At 29.7% G+C, this 18,822-nt stretch overlaps 2 protein-coding genes across 2 annotated transcripts; both read right to left on the bottom strand.

Annotated features, from left to right (window-relative positions):
* Positions 1-2,930: 2,930 nt before the first annotated feature.
* LOC111638812 (putative ammonium transporter 3) lies at positions 2,931-9,418 on the bottom strand. The gene is made up of 7 exons (XM_023384562.1): positions 9,412-9,418; positions 4,803-5,352; positions 4,668-4,739; positions 4,524-4,583; positions 4,328-4,401; positions 4,136-4,248; positions 2,931-3,014 (listed from the first exon to the last, which is right to left on the bottom strand). Exons 1-7 carry the CDS (start codon positions 9,416-9,418, stop codon positions 2,931-2,933), a joined length of 960 nt encoding a protein of 319 aa, XP_023240330.1.
* A 1,684-nt stretch (positions 9,419-11,102) lies between these two features.
* On the bottom strand, positions 11,103-16,612 carry LOC111638811 (putative ammonium transporter 3). The gene is made up of 7 exons (XM_023384561.1): positions 16,504-16,612; positions 12,660-13,209; positions 12,488-12,559; positions 12,361-12,420; positions 11,896-11,969; positions 11,502-11,818; positions 11,103-11,429 (listed from the first exon to the last, which is right to left on the bottom strand). Exons 1-7 carry the CDS (start codon positions 16,610-16,612, stop codon positions 11,103-11,105), a joined length of 1,509 nt encoding a protein of 502 aa, XP_023240329.1.
* Positions 16,613-18,822: the final 2,210 nt, after the last annotated feature.

The following is an 18,822-nucleotide window of genomic DNA, read 5'->3' as shown; positions in this document are numbered from 1 at the left end:
AATATAAATATATTAATTTAGAAAAATATATAAAAAATATATTAACTGTTTACATAATTCTAACAAAAGATGAAGGTTGTTTATTATCAGATTCTATGATAAAATAATTTACTATATCTTAGCCATATAAAACATACTTTTCTCCAAAAATTATGTTAAAAAAATTTCTTCTGTTCTGATAAGGTCGGATATGTCTAGGGAGATGAAGGCTTCCTAGATTTATATTCACTGCTTTACTTTTGAAATTATAGTCATTAGACTAATCAAATTATAATACACACAATTATAAATTACTACACAAAAAGTAAATTACTAAAATAATGTTTGTATATAAAAATAGATAACTATTAACCTAAGCGAAGCATTTGATATACTATATTTATTTCGTCTGATTTCCAATAATAAATGATCAAATTATTTGTTTCCATCTTTGTCGATATGAACAAATCCTCAGATTAATAATTCATACCAAAGATAAAAGGTATATGTTAGGCTTACGTTAGAATTTCATATCTTAGCTCTTCAAAAATGTTATTTTTCTTTAAATAATTTTCATTAAGTTATATAATAAGTGAGAATGAATTGAATCAGTTTCAGTAAAATCACTTATTGTTAAAAAAAAAACTATAATAAATCAAAGTGTACTGTAAAAAAGTATTACAAGTAGTGATTGAAAGACTATAATTCGCAAACTCCTAAGTTTACTGGGAGAGATGATAGTGAAATTTCAAAATACGAGTATATTGTCAAACGATCCACTTCACTTTATTAAGGGTGAAATGGATCACGTGCTTTTCAATTATGATAATCGAACTAATTAAACACGAACATATCAAAACAAACTCACTACATTGAAATAGTTTAAAACAAAACATTTCAAAAACATTTTTTACAAGATGAGTATGGAGAAAAGGTCCTGTTAGTGCTCACAAAGTAGAAAGAGACAAAAATGTAAAGAGGCCTGAGCCATTGTGTACTAGTAAGTAAGCGGTTCTAGGGTTCTGAACCAGAAGTTCCTCTGGACTGGTTCCTAAAAATTTCATTTTGGTTTTATTATTTAGAAAATTCCTTGGGAGCAATTTAGTCTTTTGGGAGTCAAGACGATTTATCCTTATTGACTCATCTGTCAGTTCCTATTACGTAATCAGTATAAGGTTAGGCCTTGTTCATGATGGGTGTAATTTGAGACCAGCCACATATAATCCACTTGTATTAAAGCTATAATATTATACTAATTCTATGTTCTGATGCATTTACTGTATAAATAAAACAAGTTATAATAAAAAGAACATGATAATAGATGATCATTATTTCTATTATCGTGTTCATACAGCTTCTATGAAAAAATTTTCATAAATTCTAATGATCATTTCAGCTCATCTAAATTAATCTAATGTACAGTACTTCATACTCAATGCAGTATGAAAAAAGAAAAAAAAAGCATCTTTAGATGTTGACTACTGCTACAGGATAACATTGTCAAAAATTCCTCTACTTTTGCTTAATAACAAAACTGTATTTTTATTTGTAATCATGAGCGTAGTATTTCAGTTTTTTGATGGTGCTGATAATAACTTAGAAGTATTCGCGTTTTATCGTAACTCATGCAGACAGCGGATGTCTGAGCGATTAAAGTAACAGCCTACCGCTATGGGAATTTTATCGGGGATGATCCGTCTGAATATGTTGGGCCCCGTCCCTCATCACCCTGTTGCCCCATTGTGGACCATATCGAACCAGTAATGAACTTACAAAAACATAGATGTATCTAAATATGATTTAATAAAATGACATTTAATGTAATGATTAAATGTCATTTTATTAAATCATATTTTGGGCGCGATCGTTCAAACTTCGCCGGCCACGACCTCGAGATCGTCCACGATGCATCTTCGATGAATTTAACCTATCTAATTTCAAAATTTCTCTCCGTTGCGTGTTGGACCGGGTTGAATTTTTGTCGATGCGTAACGAAAAGTTCCCGTTTTTGAAAAAAATAATCGTGGCTATTGTATCGTCCGAAATTATTTTTTTATTTTGCACAAACAATATACAGTTTAACCCGATTATAATGTCATCGAATGTAACGACAATCCTAATATAACGTCAAATTTTTATCAGTCCCACGATTTTACTATACTAGATAATGTTTAAAAAAGCCCACTTGTAACGACATAAAACCGTTTTAACGTCATATTTGAAGCACTCCCAAATTTACAAAATTAGATTACAAATTTTATTTAACCTAGAAGAAACTACAAGGTCAGAGTTCACTTCTTAGAATGACTGCGGGTGGTACTCTCCCCTACCTGACTTCGGTGGGGTGAGGTGGCTGTTTTGCCTGTTTGTAGAAAAGGGTCGCCATTTTGTATTTTATTTTGACTCGATTCTCGGTCCCCCGACTACATACGAGTCTGGATTTTTTTATGCGCAAATGATCTGGGCACCTAATACTCTGTGCCAAATATCAACTCTCGATATGTACTGTACAGTACTCTTTCATACCTCTATGCTGGTAAGAACGAGTGGCAGTACGATTTTATAAACAAGACATAATCTTGTCAATTAGATACTTAATGAAATAATATAGAAAAAAATTCGTTAGAGAAAACGAAATTATATTTTATAACAATTTTTATGAGGTATTTTCTAATAGAAAAATGTTAATAAAGTGAGGGCAAACTTACTTGAAAGATAAATATTGAATAAGTATTTTTAAATAAACCGTATTTAGCGCACCAAGATTATAATAATCCAATAAACATTATTCACTTGCTACAATTTATTGTTGATATCTCAGAAACAAATTAATTAATATTAACAATCTAAGGCATATATAAACTTAGTTAATTTGTCTAATGACTATAATTTTAAAAGTAACATCTGTTGTTTGTTAGTAATCAATTCTTTTTCTCGCGAATTGGATGGAATCAACAAGAAATGAATAGATAAGTAGTTTTGGTGATAGCACTCCTCATGTCTTCTACATTTCCACATATTTCACATATTCCATTCTTTGAAAGAAACGATAAACTTTTATAATTACCAAGTTATAAAAAAAATATCCAAAATAATAGTTTCTTATATTTTTATCTCACCAAAAGACTCGCAACAGCATCAAAAACAAATACTCAAACTTCATGTTTTTCATGCTGTTGTAAGTGATTTGGTGAGATGAAAAATTGTTATTACTTTCCCGGCTGTTATTTATAACAGAGGAAAAGTATGACGATCGGTCAAAAAAATGACCCCTCCCCGGATTTTTACATTTTGGACTTAGGACACCTTGAAACGCCGAGAAATGCAAAAAAAAAGTTGCGGGGTTTTTTCTGTATGTATGGATCTTAGTGGTGTAGCTACATATTCAGCGCCCTGGAGCAAGTAGAATTGATGCTCCCCTTGTTCCTCGGAAGAGGTCTCGTAAAATTTATTTTGAATATTTAATTTAAAACATATATCTAATTATTTCGATTCAAAACCTTACTTAATAACAATTTATTTGAGTTTCAAGTCATTTCAACAATAAGATATTCAATTTAATAAATATAAATAAAACAAAATATAATTCTTTAAGCACAAACTACCTAATAATATTTACTACATAGAGTGGAGATCTACTAAGCTGCTCCTATTGACTTCAGCGTCAGTGAAGATCCTTACGAATATCTGACTCGAGTCGATTCTTTAACTCGAGAAATGTTCTTAAGTTGGTTCGTAGAAAAGCACACCTCCACACTTAAATTATGCACTATTTACAGTTTATTTACAAACAAAAATGCAGATTACACGAGTTAGTAACATTGTATATGCAAGATGATGACACGCAGTACATTAAACAACAGATTGTCCTATCGCTCAGTCGTCCCGTTATTTAAGGGCTTGTTTGGCGGAAACTTCCGACCAATCATAATCCTTCCTTCCATCTGAAGCTTACCAAGACGTCGGCGGTCCTCCGTCGAGTCAAGCTCACAATCGCATCCGCTCTTGTTTACATTTTCTTATTTTTTTTCTTTAACAGTTTAACACAGTGTTTCTCAACGGGGGCGATATCGCCCCCGTTGAGAAACACTGTGGGCGTTTTTCCATGTTCAGGGGGCGATTAGCAACAATTTATATTTTGGAGGGCGAAAAAAACAATTTTCTGGGCGATANCAAATTTTTCAAACATTGGAGTTGTATAACAAGATAAAATTGCTCCAACTGCTCCTACTAATACTGAAGAAGCAGATCCCAAAAAAGCTGACCCAGCTAAAATTATAATGTTTTAATACATAAGTAATTTATTATAAATTATTAATTTCTATTCAGAGATTTATAAAATAACTACCTGTTACTCCCACGAGAGCAGCAAGGATACCGTTCAAAATATCACTGACGTTGTATTGCTTATTTTTCCAATATCTAAAATTTTGTTAAATATTCTACAAAAAGTTTCAAATATAATAAAAAGAATGTGTTGTTTATGTCACTAAATGCACCACGCTTTTTTCGTTTCCAAACGAAATATAGATTAAGTTACTTACGTATAGAAAATGGCAGCGATTCCTCCTCCTAATGATGCATTCATAGTGTTAATAGCAGCTCTTAAATTAAGAAAAAAAAATACTTCTTTTAAATTTATTTAAATGTTTTTCAATATTGCAAAAATTAATCATTTCTTTTTTTACCTTCCTGCATAATGCCATTTATTATTTGAAATTCCAAAAGTGCTTCCGCAGTTAAACATTAACCAACCCCACCTTAATTGGAAACGATGTATTTTATTTTTAATTTATATAAATAAGTATCGAATTGTTACTTACCATAAAGTGAAAGTTCCTACAACTGCGTTACCAGAATTTCCCATCGGTAAAGAAGCTCCCATAGCTTCAATCTTTCGTAATCGGGGTTTTAAGAGCAAACATGCAACTAAAGCAGAAGCACCACCAACTAAATGCACTGCTGAAGAACCCGCAAAGTCTAATGCACCCAAATGTTTCAAATATCCATGATCTCCCCAAATCCAACCAGCTGGTATGCAGTAGACAACGGTATTGACAAAAGAAAATATACAATAAGCGTTGAAATTTGCTCTTTCGGCCATTGCACCCGATACTATAGTAGTAGCTGTGGTTGCAAAAGATAACTGGAAAATAAAAGTTGCAAAAATAATACCCATTTCATCTGGCGATGAATCCAGTAAAAAGTAGCCGACACCACAGAAAATCGTTGTGCCAGGTTCTTTACCATATTGCAAACCATAACCGAAAACCCAATAAGACAAACCTCCAAGAATAACGTCTACTGCATTTTTTGATAGAATATTCACTTCGTTCTTTTTTGAGACGGCTCCAGATTCCAATAAACCAAAACCTGTAAAAAATTAATATTATTTTCTACGTTGAAGGGGGCGACGATTCGTTAGAGGTTGAGAAACGCTGGTTTAACATATGGTAAACGGTCTTTCGCCCGACCACCCGTGAACTCAATAAACAGAGCGACGCTCCCTTTGTTCTCCCTCCTGTTTACAAATAAGCAACGCAGGTGGGGGTAATTTACAAGGCCGTGTGACTTTTGACCTTACTCTGTTAAGAGACAACCTTTACACATAGTATATAAACTGTATTGACAAAATGCATGCAAGTTTAGTTTCATAACAAATACATAATAATACATAAAAATATCTTTAAAATAGTTGTTTTTTTTTTTGCTCTTTCGTTTGCAAATACGTCAATTGCTTTCTCCACAAGCTATTGTTTTTTCAATTGATATAGTAGCAGGAGCTAAGACGGTGTTGTGACATGCTGCTTCTTAAATACGTTTTGATTAATTTTAGTATTGAAAAACTTCGTTCTGCTGCCGCTGTCGTCGCCCATAAAGTTAAAAAAAAAAAAAAATGAGACATGCTGCAATAATGTCCGAGAACCTACTTGAGGCTGCAGTGTGAATTAAAAGTAGTTCAGCAACTTCGCTTATAGAATTAATTTTTTACCTGACTATAAAAACACATTTTAAATCGAAGCAGTTGAGTCCAAAACTAGGCCAAATCGGAGAGATATGCTGATTGTAAAAATTCTGATCCTTTCAGAATATTTTTAAATCAGATGACTTGACAAGATATGCAGGTGATAAGCACTTAAAAATTGTCCAACAGATTTAAATCTAATAGTTAATTGATTAATTATGAAATCCTAAAATTTTTTACAAATGTTTTTACAAGTTTTTATTTTGTCCTTTCTAATTTGGCCCCTATGATTCGTGCGTCTGGAGCAGGTTGCTCCAACCGCTCCACGGTAGCTACGCCTCTGATCTTAGTGTTTGTGGAGGACACGATTTTGTCACCCTCTTTGAAGCTTAATAACTCATGTGCTTTTTGTCGAAAATTTCTGAAATTTTGCAATGAGAATTGTGTATTAGGGGAAATTATGTATCTCGAGTAGAATCTAACTTAATGACAATTTTACTCGTTATTAGCATTTGCAATTTTTTTATAAAACCCATCCCTAATCTCAAAATTAAACTTTTTGCCATTTTGTAATATTATAGTACTGTAGTGTCTTGTCCCTGTACAGTACATCAGCGGTCCCCAACCTTTTTATCGCCGCGGACCGGTCAACGTTTGATAACTTTACCGCGGCCCACTGAGGGGGGACGTTGATTGTTCATATTTAGATTGATTTAATTTAATAATTTTAATTTAACTGTATTTAAATGTGCCTTCAAAATAAAATACAATTACACCAAAAAATGAATATAATGTGATTTAACATTTTAACTCACTAGTACGCTAAATCAATGAGAACCCTGAGCTTGTTTCTTTGCAAGGAGACAGTTCCATCTGGGGGTAATAGAAGACAATGACACTCGAAGTATGTTTCTTGTGTCCAGTTTATTCCGTTGTTCCGTCGTGTATTAAAAGTCGCACAAATCCGAGACAAATACACCATAGTAAATAAAATGGAAATAATTTAATGTTCCTTGGGCGGCCCTGTACCATTTGATCCACGGACCGGTACCGGTCCGCGGCCCGGGGGTTGGGGACCACTGCTGTACATCATACTTTTCCGTTAGCAATGGCGTCGTGCCGGTCATCTAACTCCTTTCAGAAGACAATTTTGAATTGAAATAACATGACTTTCGGTTTGCGTCGAAAGTTCGTATATAGTTAATCTGGTGCTTCTGCCCCTAACCTTTCCATATCTGGTCTCAGCTTTCATTTATTTCGTCATTTCATCATTCTTTCATCGTTCTCGAGATTAAGGAAAGATAGCCAGACAGACGACAGTAGAAATTTATTTATAGGTCTATAATTTTTTCAAATTGCAGCCCAAATATCTATAACTTATTAAAAATATTGGCAACTCTTCCAATAACAACATGCGTCAGTGAAAGGTCATTTTCCACCTTACATCTTTCAAAAACATATTTAAGATTTAGCATGACACAATCACGATTGAACGAACTGACTTTGCTGTATATACACAGAAAGATTAATCATTTAATATAACCAGGACTGAAGTAATTTAAGAGCTTTTTAAAAAGGAAAGAAAACTGAATTTCATTCTTTAAATAATTACCTAATGAATTTTATTCAATTCGCATTAAAATTTTTCATCCGTTTAACTCCACCCCCAAGATTAAATCCCGAGTGCGCACTGTTTTGAATAAAAATTTATACTAAATAAGTTCCAAACAATAATCATTTTAAATTCTTGTCAGGGGCCGTTATTCAGAGGTTTGACTGTATTAATTTGACTTTCCATCTATTATAAGATAAATAAATCTACGTTTATATATACGTAGATTTATTTATCACGAATTTAATTAAAAGGAACAAAATTTCGATAGTTTGAATATTCAACGTAACATTAATTGGGAAGCAATTTACAGTGACAGATAATTCTGCTTTCGTTATTTTGAATTATCTTTACAGTTGAATATTAAGATTTTGAAAGGCGAAAAATTAAATAGAAGAATTAAATAAATTTCTAATGCAAAAAAACTGTTTGGTTCTATCTGCTTCGGTTTCCGACAATATTTAGAAAAGAGTTTTGTTTCTTTTTGTTTCTTTTTTTTTGTATACAAATAATACATGGCAGTGCCCAATGAGCAAAATAACTAAGCCATCTGCTACTCTCATACAAGAGCATACAAAAGCATTTTTCTTATTTTCCATACAGAGACATTACATTTTTAATGCCATCTGCTAGAGATCATGTGCATAACCAAACAGGTTATAATCAGCTTTAATCTTAAATACATATAGTATTTATAATTTGCTCTTGATGATTTTGTACAGATTACTAGAAAAATGATAAACTTTTGTTTGAATTATTAATAAAAAGTTGGATTGTCAATACTATTTATTATATATATTTAATGCTTTGAATAAAGTTTATGATATTTAAAAATAAATTAGATATTATGATTATACAATCAATTTATTTCGATCTGAATTGATTAATCGTTACATTTAAACTATATTTACTAGGAAAATCTTTAAGACTATTCAATATTTATCATCAGAAAAGTTTTTCTTTGATAACAGTTAAGCATATTTAAAATGTTTTTCTTAAAATAATTACTATAAATTTTTAATATTATTTTATCAGTTATCAATTATTATTCCACTATTAGGTCTATAATCAATATTTTGTAAAAATAATAAATCACACTTTCATCAAAGTAAAATGCTTGCTTATGTTATCAATTGTTGTTTGTTAATAAAACCTTATCAAATTTATTTAAATTTACTGAACAATTATTTTTTATAATTCATATAAGTGATTTAATTTTAAAAATTGATCCGTCCAAGATAAATTGATCATAAACAATTCTAGATATAATATAACCCCAAATACTAAATAGAGAAAAATTATCCCTACTTTTCCCTATTATGATTATTTAGCATTTATTTTTATGAGTATAAAACATTTTTCTAATCGAACAAAACATGGCGACAAAGATTATTTTGGATATTTTATTTCAAAATTAAAGACTGTTTATATTAATCTGTAGAAATAAATGAAAATCTAACGTGATTTTTTGTTTTGCCTCATGCTTATCTCTTATTTACATAAATAAATAAATACATATATTACGTGTACAGTATATTAATATATTTGTAATGAAGAATGAAGTATTGATATTCTTCTCTGCTGAGTCCATGTCAGTATGTTTGGCGACATTACAGATAGATAAAAAATAACTCTATCAATTATAAAATATTCTTTTCATTTTAGTTCTTATAAATTCAGCCCGTGTATTATAACTCAGCGAGTTAAAATGTTTAAATTTCTTAATAGTAAAATTGAAATTTGTAAATCAATACATTATAAAACGCACAAGACTAAACAGAAAGCAGTTTAAAATTGTGAATTTTAACTGAAAATAAATTATGTATAGCAAAAATTTATTATTTATTCAAAATACCTAGCATTATAAACTCGAGGAGACAACAAAAAATAAATAAATAAATAAATAAAATAATTTATCAAAAAGCAGCTTCTCAAGGTTGAGCATTTATTTAAACGAGTTTTTAGTTTTATAAAACAAAAACTAAAACTTGCGTTTAGTCATTCAAAAGCAACGCTAATGTTTACTCATATTGGGATTATATAAATAAATATATAAAAATATAAATAAGACTATATAAATAACAAAAACATTCTTATAAATATATATAAACATTCTTAAAGATTATTAAGCACACCAAAATTAATTGGGCTGCAATATTTAAATTGCAGACAAATACACTACCATTGTCTGTTTGTTCTTCGTTAATCTCGATAACGAAGTTAGATAGATGAAAATGGAGACCTGATATGAAAAGCTCAGGGTGCGAAGACGTCGATTAACTAATTTCATGATTTCAATTTAAAATTTTTTCGAGAACGGAGTTAGATAGATAACCGACATGACTCGATTATAATCAGGAGTAGTATGATGTACTGTACAGGGACTAAACACCACTGAAATCTGGATAGATATGGATATACTCATATGAATTTCAAGTATTATTTTCAAATTTAAAAATTTGTGGGGAAGCAATTAAATATACTGATACAATAACTATTTTAGAGATACTCTATTATTGAAACTCTATTATTGAAACTTTAAAAACGGTTTATAATCTGTAAGAATGGAATATTTTGTAAGTATACAGTATGAATTTATGAATAAAAGTGAATTTCTAAATTTTGTAAGTTCATATTTAATTTAATATTTTACACCAGTTATTCTAGAAATTGATTCATTTTTTTACTTTAACTTGGAGGCATCATGGGGGGGGGCACCATACATAAAAGAAAAACTTTTGAATTGAAATAACGTAACTTCCGATGCAAAGCAGAAGTTTATATATATTATATAAGTTTATATAAAAATGCTCGAGTATAGTATTTAGCTTTTGCCGGTGTGCTAAGCTAAAAGACGTGTTCATTGCTTTCGAAAAATTTCTTCTATATTAATTTCGTTCCATACAAATTTGTTTAAATCATTTCTTTTTAATCTGGAATAGTTAAGAGTATGTTTTGATAATAATGCTTTTGAACAGAATTATTTTATGTAGCATAAGAAAATACTGCAAGGATTTTAGTACCTTGCAGTAGTATTTTCTAAAAGTTTCTTTAAATTGCTCTGTTGTTTCATAAGAAATTATTATGCTATGATTCTGTAATAACATCATACTTATTACCACGTTACTTTATTATGTAACTCATTACCACCGTCATTGCGTTTGCATTAATAACGTTTCATTCGCTTCGTACAAAACTTTTTCTTCTTTGTACGTAACTTTTTCTTTTTGTTAATTCATGTATTTGAATAAGTTTGATAATTATTTATTATCTAACAACAGACAATATTTTAATGAAAAACGAATTTACTTACTAAATATTAGCAAATGTTAACAAAATTCTGTTCACGATCAATGGTTATACGTTTAAACTTCCAGTTTAACATTTATTGAATTTAATTAACCACCACATAACTAAAGTGAATGTTATAAATTTATTTATTTTGATATATTTTACCTATATCAATGTATAATTTATGCATGTTTAAAAATCACCAATAATTTGACAAAATTAATTACATTCATTCAAATCTTCGGAAATTATAAATCAAGATATTATACAGCTAATATTTCGACGAGGTTTTTGGAAAATAACTTTAATTTCATTAAAATTATAACATGGTTTAGAATTTGAAGATGTCCAGGCTTCTATTCTTTCTTGTGTTGAAAGATATTTTAAAATAAGATATTCGTCCCATTTAGTCCTTCCAGCACTATATTTCGGCAAACGCGATGGTTTCAATTTACGTTTTTCTAGTTCTTCCAGTATTTTTTCGTAATCATAAATGTCATGTCTTATATCATGTTCTACAAAATCAGCTCCCAGAATTTCGTCTGCAAAGGTCAATCGAATAGGTACGATGAAATTAATACCCTATTGAAATAATAATAGTTTGTATTAATTAAATAGTTTATAATTTTTAATTGGTAAATTTTATAATCATACTTTGAGAATGAGAAAAGTAGTAGTTATACTCCACGAAGCAATACATAAACATGATAATAGTTGTATCCCTAATAAATAGAAACCTCCTCCTTTAAAAAGTCCTTTGTTTCCTGACGAAAGATGGAGTAGAGTATCAGCATCAATAAATAATCCAACAGCTATCATTGCCCATATTCCACCAACTGCGTGTACTGCTACAGCACCTACAGGATCATCTATCCTGAAGCGGTCTAAAATCGGAGGTATTTCATTAATGATAAGAGCACCGATTCCTCCAACTATTACAGATTCCCAAGAGTGAAATAACGATGATCCAGCTAGAGAAAAATAAAATAAAATTACTTGCTATAACAATATTTTTATATTGTATTAATAATAATAGTCTAATTTATACCTGTAACAGATACCAGTGCTCCTAGAATTGAATTTAAAATTTCGAACACAAGGAATAAGCGATTTTTATAATATCTGAAACAAAAATATCCAAAGTTAAGATGTAAATTCTATCGCACGATGCAATTATTTATTGAAAACAAAGTAAATTTTTGATCCTCTATTTTTATAATGATTTATTTCAATCAAAAATTCTTTCAATAACATTATTATCTTAGTTTATTCGCTTGAATTATCCTATTTTGATCTCAAATTAGATAATTCTGATAGGTATAGGTCAATGTTAATAAATGCATGCTTCTAAATGTGATGCTCCATAGGGAAGAGAATCATTAAGCCAAAATCTGATATGAATGTGAAGTAACCAAAATATATATTTTTTATTTCACTTAAGAATATGGGATATGCATATTGTAAATATTTTATCGATTCAAACAATAATTTTTATAAATTTACTGTTACTTACGTCATTATTATTCCTACGACACCACCGCCCAAAGATGCATTAATAGTATTAATCGCAGCTCTGTTAAGTAAATAATATTGCTAAAACATGAAATAAATTAAGCTTTATGACAAAATATATCTCTTACCTTCCTGCATAATGCCATTTATCGTTTCTAATTCCAAACGTACTTCCACAATTAAATACTAACCAACCCCACCTAAAAATTTGTTTTAATAGAGAAAGAATATAATTTAAAACAAGGCAAAAATCATGTTTTTATTTATGCGAGAAATAATAAAATTTTTCCAAACATTTACCAAAGAGTAAAAGTTCCTACTATAGCATTCGCTGGATTCCCCATGGGTATTGGATCGGTGCCATTTTTATATCTTCTGACTCGAGGTTTTAACAAAATAGCAGCTGTTAAAGCAGATGCTCCACCGGTTAAATGAACTGCACAAGATCCAGCAAAATCTATAACACCTAAATGTTTTAAAAATCCGTGGTTTCCCCATATCCAACCTGCAGGAATGCAGTAAGTGATAGTGTTAACAAAAGAAAATATACAGTACGCATTGAAATTTGCTCTTTCGGCCATGGCACCTGAAACGATAGTCGTAGCTGTTGTTGCAAAAGATAACTGGAAAATAAAAGTTGCAAAAACAATTCCCATTTCATCAGGATCTGTATCTAAAAGAAAGTCTCCTATTCCACAGAAAAATGTTGTTCCTCGACCTTTACCATATTGTAAACCATAACCATATACCCAATAGGATAATGCTCCAAAAATTACGTCTGCTGCATTCTTTACTAAAATATTTACTTCATTTTTTTTCGATATCGCTCCTGATTCTAGTAGTCCAAATCCTTAAAAAAGAAACAAAATATTTTTATTAATTTATGTTTGTCATATATTTTTTTATATTTATATTTTATAAATGTTTTAACATTGAAATGAAACGCAAAACATTTTCGAAAAAATATTTTCCTCTTATGAACAATGAGAAAAAAAAAATCTTATCACCACTTACTCACTACCACGGGGATCTAGCCATGTTCATCGTAAACACACACACACACACACACAATAAAAAAAACAACTTATCTTGTGTCAGCAACTTGTAAAAAGTTTTTAAAAAGTTTCTTTTTAATCATAAATTTATTTTTTTCTTATTTATATACAATATTGCCGAACCAAATTAGCTTCGTCATAACTAAAATTAATTTCCTTTGAAAACAAATGGTTCTTTAAACCAATTTACCCAGCATTTTGTTGTCCTAAAGCTAAAACTTAAAACTTTTATTTTTATATATTAAACAAGTATCTAATTGAATAATCTACCAAACATTTACCAAAGAGTAAAAGTTTCTACTATAGCATATGCTGGATCCCCACAGGTATTGGGTCCATGCCATTTTTATATCTTCTGACTCGACGTTTTAACAAAATAGCAGCTGTTAAAGCAAATGCTTCTACTTGTATCTAATTGAATAATTAATAGAAATAAATCGCCTCAATATGCAAAATTGTTAAAAGAATAAATAAAAAATTAAAACGATTAGGATGTTTGAAAGACTCAAGATAAAGTAGACTCCGTCAAAAAATCTTTGTTTTGTTCCTGAGATAAATATAATATATATTTATAAAAATTATATCATCAGAAGTTAATTATTAATGTAATAAATTAAATTCAATCTAATTAATATTTTAATAATTATTAAAGTAATAGAAATATTGGAATAAAAGTTACATAAGTTTGTATCCTCATTAGTATGATTGACTTTAATATTCCATACTATTAGGCTATATAACAAATAACAAAGCATGCTTCTAAAACAATGATAACACCAGGGCTGTAGAATGGTGCAAAAATCTACCGACTTCGACTCCGACCAGGGGCAAACTTCTTACCGAAATAGACCCTGCAATTCTGATGTCATCACGTGATCTCAGAATAAAAGATTTAATAAATTAGAGTTCTAATAAAGATAGAACATAGAAACTTTTTATTCCAAAGCTAAAAGACTCCTTTAAGTATGGACACAGTCAATATATATAAATACATATTCGACAATTTTTAATTTTCCGGTTATTATATATATATCAGAGGTATATATATATAAGATCAGTCAAAAAATGACCCCCTCCCAAATTTTTATATTTTTGGACTCAGGACATCTTGAAATGTCGAGATATGCAAAAGATTAGAGTTTTTCCCTGTATGTATGGATGTTAGACTGTGTGGGGGACGATTTAGTTCATCCTGTTCGAAGCCTAATAACTTCTGTGGTTTTTAAATCAGAGTCGGATGGTTTAACACGGGAGTTATTAAGCTTCAAAGTGGTTGAAACAAATCGTGCCCCCAATCACATTCTAATATCTTAGGCGAGAACATCTTAACAGGTTTTGTAGTCTACTATTAGGCCTATAAAATGACAAAATGCTTAATTTTGAGGGCAGGACGAGTTATATTTAAAAAAATTGTAAACGCTAATAACAAGTTCGAACCCCCTGGAGATATGACACATGACATGCTCGCGAATTTTTCCCCTTTAATTGACATTTTTTTGAGTTCGGGAGATCTCCAAACGTGTAGATTTGCAAAAAACTTGGAGGGTCAAATTTGGCACGATTCCAATACTTCTCCGTTTTATATACATAACAAGTTGGGAAATAAAAAGGACTCCGACAACCCTGGATAAGACATATAGGCCTATAAAAAAGATTTAAAGAATTTTAGTTTGAGATTGTAAATAAATAAAATTAAAAATGCACAAAGTTCTCAGAATATAAAATGAAATTATTATGTTTGCATTTATACAGATTTAGACAACTTTCTATATCGTAAAATAAAATCACATGATCGAAATCGATAATAATATTGGTTTATGAATGAATAAACAGAAAATTTATTTATTAAGAAACGATTTTGTTCTTTACTGGTATCTGTTATTATTTGCTATTGGCTGGAGGTGAGAAGTTTGAAAATGAAGGAAGTTCATACTATAACCAAGAAGACACTCCATTTTCTCGTTTTCGAAAAGATGTCATAACAATAATTACAAACAACATTAATTAACTAATATTCTTGTTTTAAATAACGAAAATGTTGCAGCAATTATGTAATATACATTAGTTAATATTACAGTAATTATTATGTTATACAGATATATTGTAAATGTGTTTTCTGCTGTTAATAAAGGCTAAATTTAAAATAGTAAACTACTTTAAACTTTATAATTTTATTAAATAACTTGATTTAATGAAAACAATTTAAACAAATAATATTCCAGAAATTATTTATTATTAATGTTTAATAAATGTAAAAATAAACATGTTTTAAAATAAAATAATAAAGTTAAAATCTATTTTCGACAACTATAAAAGAATAATAAAGTAATGAAAATTATATACAATAAAATTGTAAAAGTTATTTAATTTATTACTGTTAAAACATTAATATACACGGAAATGAATTAGACATACAGTTTTCATTACAGAGAAAAACATGCAGATAATTAAAGTTATGATTACTAAATAACTTGACTTTATTAAATCACAATAACAATCGCAATTAAGTATTCAAATTGCCAGTCTTCAGTGTTCACACATTTCAGTGGTCTAATTTCTACACTCAAGCACATTTTGGCACAGTTTTTATCATCAATTTTACAAAACAATCAGATATAAGGAATGTTAAACAATAAAAGATATAAATTAAATAGCCTAATAATGAACCCAGCGCCAGACATTAATATTCTTCAGATACGCAACTGTATACTTACTTTTGTGCCTCCTGTATAATAATACATTTTTTTTCCTTTCAAGTAAATTATTAGAAAAATTAATATTGAAATTATTTAAGAATTCCATATATTGTGTTAATCATTATAACTAATATCTACACGTTTTGAACAAATATTATTAGTTTTACATGAAATATTTCGGTTAGAAAATTACTGACACATTAAACTTTAAATAGTTTACGTGAATTTTCTGCTGATATTATCAGAAATAAAAAATTTAATTTCGACTATTGTATTAAAATATGTATATTGTCCGATATATATTATATTCTACGCATATATCGGCAACTTGTAAACAAGAAAATTGTAAGCAATAATATATTATAGTCCTATAACATTATGACCATCACCCACCTGTCTGCATGGTAAAAATTACAAACGAAGATGTCAATATCCAAGTGGCATCATCTGCATCTAAAAGATTTAACTCGGTTGAATTATCGCTTGTTGTTTCATTAGACATCACAATAAAATCATAAACTAACGACAATACGATGTTAGATAGATAAGTGTATATACTCCTATGAAAACTTCAATTGCATGTTCATTATCGATTGAACTATATTTGGCTAAGCATTTATCGACCAACTTTGCATGTGGTTTCTGTAGGTAAATAATATCTCTTATAATATTGATAAATTACAAAATACATTAATAATATTGTCATTAATCATAATCAATTTTAATATTTATTTGATATTTGTGATATTACATTCCCAGCTGTTATAATACAATAGAGAGAAAGTATGGCAATCGGTCAAAAAAATGGCCCCTCTCAAATTTATACATTTTTGGACTTAGAAGATTTTGAAACGTCGAGAAATGCAAAACAATTGCGGGTTTTTTCTGTATGTATGGATGTTTGTACGGGGGCACGATTTTGTTCACTCTCTTTGAAGTTTAATAGCTCCTGTGCTTCAAAAATTTTTGAAATTTTGCAGAGAGATTTGCGTATTAGGGGAAATGATGCTATTATATTTCGGTGATTAAAGGTCAACGGAGTGAGGAGATAATGGAGGTCGTGTGTACCTCCACTAGGATCAAACTTAATAGCGATTTTACTCGTTATCAGCATTTACAATTTTTTATAAAACCCATCCCTACCCTTAAAATTAAATTTTTTTTCTGACATTTTATAATAATTAAAAATATAAAAAGTTATTTTTAATAAAATATCGTAACAAATGGTGCTACCAAATGTCGCCAAGGAAAGTTAAGCAACTCGCTGCTAGATTTTTTAATAATTATTTTAAGATAGAAGAATTATTATAACTATAGTTTAGTTGATTTTTTAAATTATATACCTGCTAACGATTCTAATGTCTTTCCTGTATTCATAATATGCTAGAACCACACGAAGGCTCTGGCATATTATGAATGCAGAGTAGGTCAATTATATACACTTCTGGAGAATGAAGAACAATATTCCGGCCACAGTTAACTATAGAAAGCCATAAGACCTGATCGTATTCGGAAAATAAACAGCACGAAAAGATTAATTGGAAAATGATTAAGATTAAATAAATCAGGTGAAAAATTAAACAAATTTCAATGAAAATTTAGAATGTTGCATATTCATATGATATACTCGTATAATCATATAATATTTTGTTAATCATGTACAAATTTATATAGTGTAAATAAATACAAATAAACGTTACCATAAATATTAGATAACCTTTTGGCGTCTGTAAATTACTGAATTTATGATTTTGTATTGCAAATAACATTGCTATTATCAAATGTTGTGTGTAGATAAGCGAAGCAATTCTTTTAAGTGAACAGAACTTTTATGAGTCATTCACATTAATGCCTGCACGACACTGGATCAGACAAGACAGACTTAGTCAAGACGTTTTGTCTGAAGCATTTGACAGTTTAGCATCGCACCAGATTAGTCAATGTGTCTGAAACAAAAAGCCAGTACTAAGTTGCTAATTGTTTAATGGAGTAAAATAGTAAAACAGGATCAAAAGTTTGAAAACTAAAAGACGAAATATGAAAAAAAACTTTTTATTAAAAAGTTTGCATTCCTTATTTTATTATTAATAATTTTGTGAGGCCTGCAGTACAATGAAATTATATATATTTCTTGCATCACTGGTCATTACTTTCAAAGTTTTCACTATCATTTTCGAACTGGAGCCTTCAGAAGAAAATTATAAGTGGTCTTTCTTGTACCAACACCGACAACGTTCCACCGTCAACTTCAATTTTGTTTGGATTACTTGTGCGCTTGCTCTGGCTGGCATGCACACAACAGTCTGTCTGATACACATATCAGACACAACGAAGCTCAAGCTACCATCGTCTTTTTAACTAATCATGACTAAAACTGTCTCAGACAAGATGACTGATCCAGTGTGCGGCGTCCCTTTCAATACGATAAAAACACCGTTTTACTCTGTTTCAGGCGGTTTTGTCTTGCCTCAAAGTGTCTAAGACTCTCTTGTGTGATTCAGTGTGATGCCAACCTAATGATTAATTCATTGAATCTCGTTTTCGTTCACTAAATCATCAATGAGGTGCTAGATTTCTAAATGTCTTCTAGATGTCTACTGGCATTTAATTACAACATTGAGTAATATACTATAGATTTTTTACTNAAAAAAATAAATATGCTCAATTTTTTATGAATATAATCATGTGATTTATCACAATAAATGTTGCACA

The sequence above is a fragment of the Centruroides sculpturatus genome, unplaced genomic scaffold (genome assembly GCF_000671375.1).
Source record: "Centruroides sculpturatus isolate CEXI.00-Female unplaced genomic scaffold, Cexi_2.0 scaffold948, whole genome shotgun sequence".
NCBI classification, from domain to species: domain Eukaryota; kingdom Metazoa; phylum Arthropoda; class Arachnida; order Scorpiones; family Buthidae; genus Centruroides; species Centruroides sculpturatus.
Note: the sequence above shows the minus strand (reverse complement) of the source record. Positions and strands in the feature narration are given on the sequence as shown.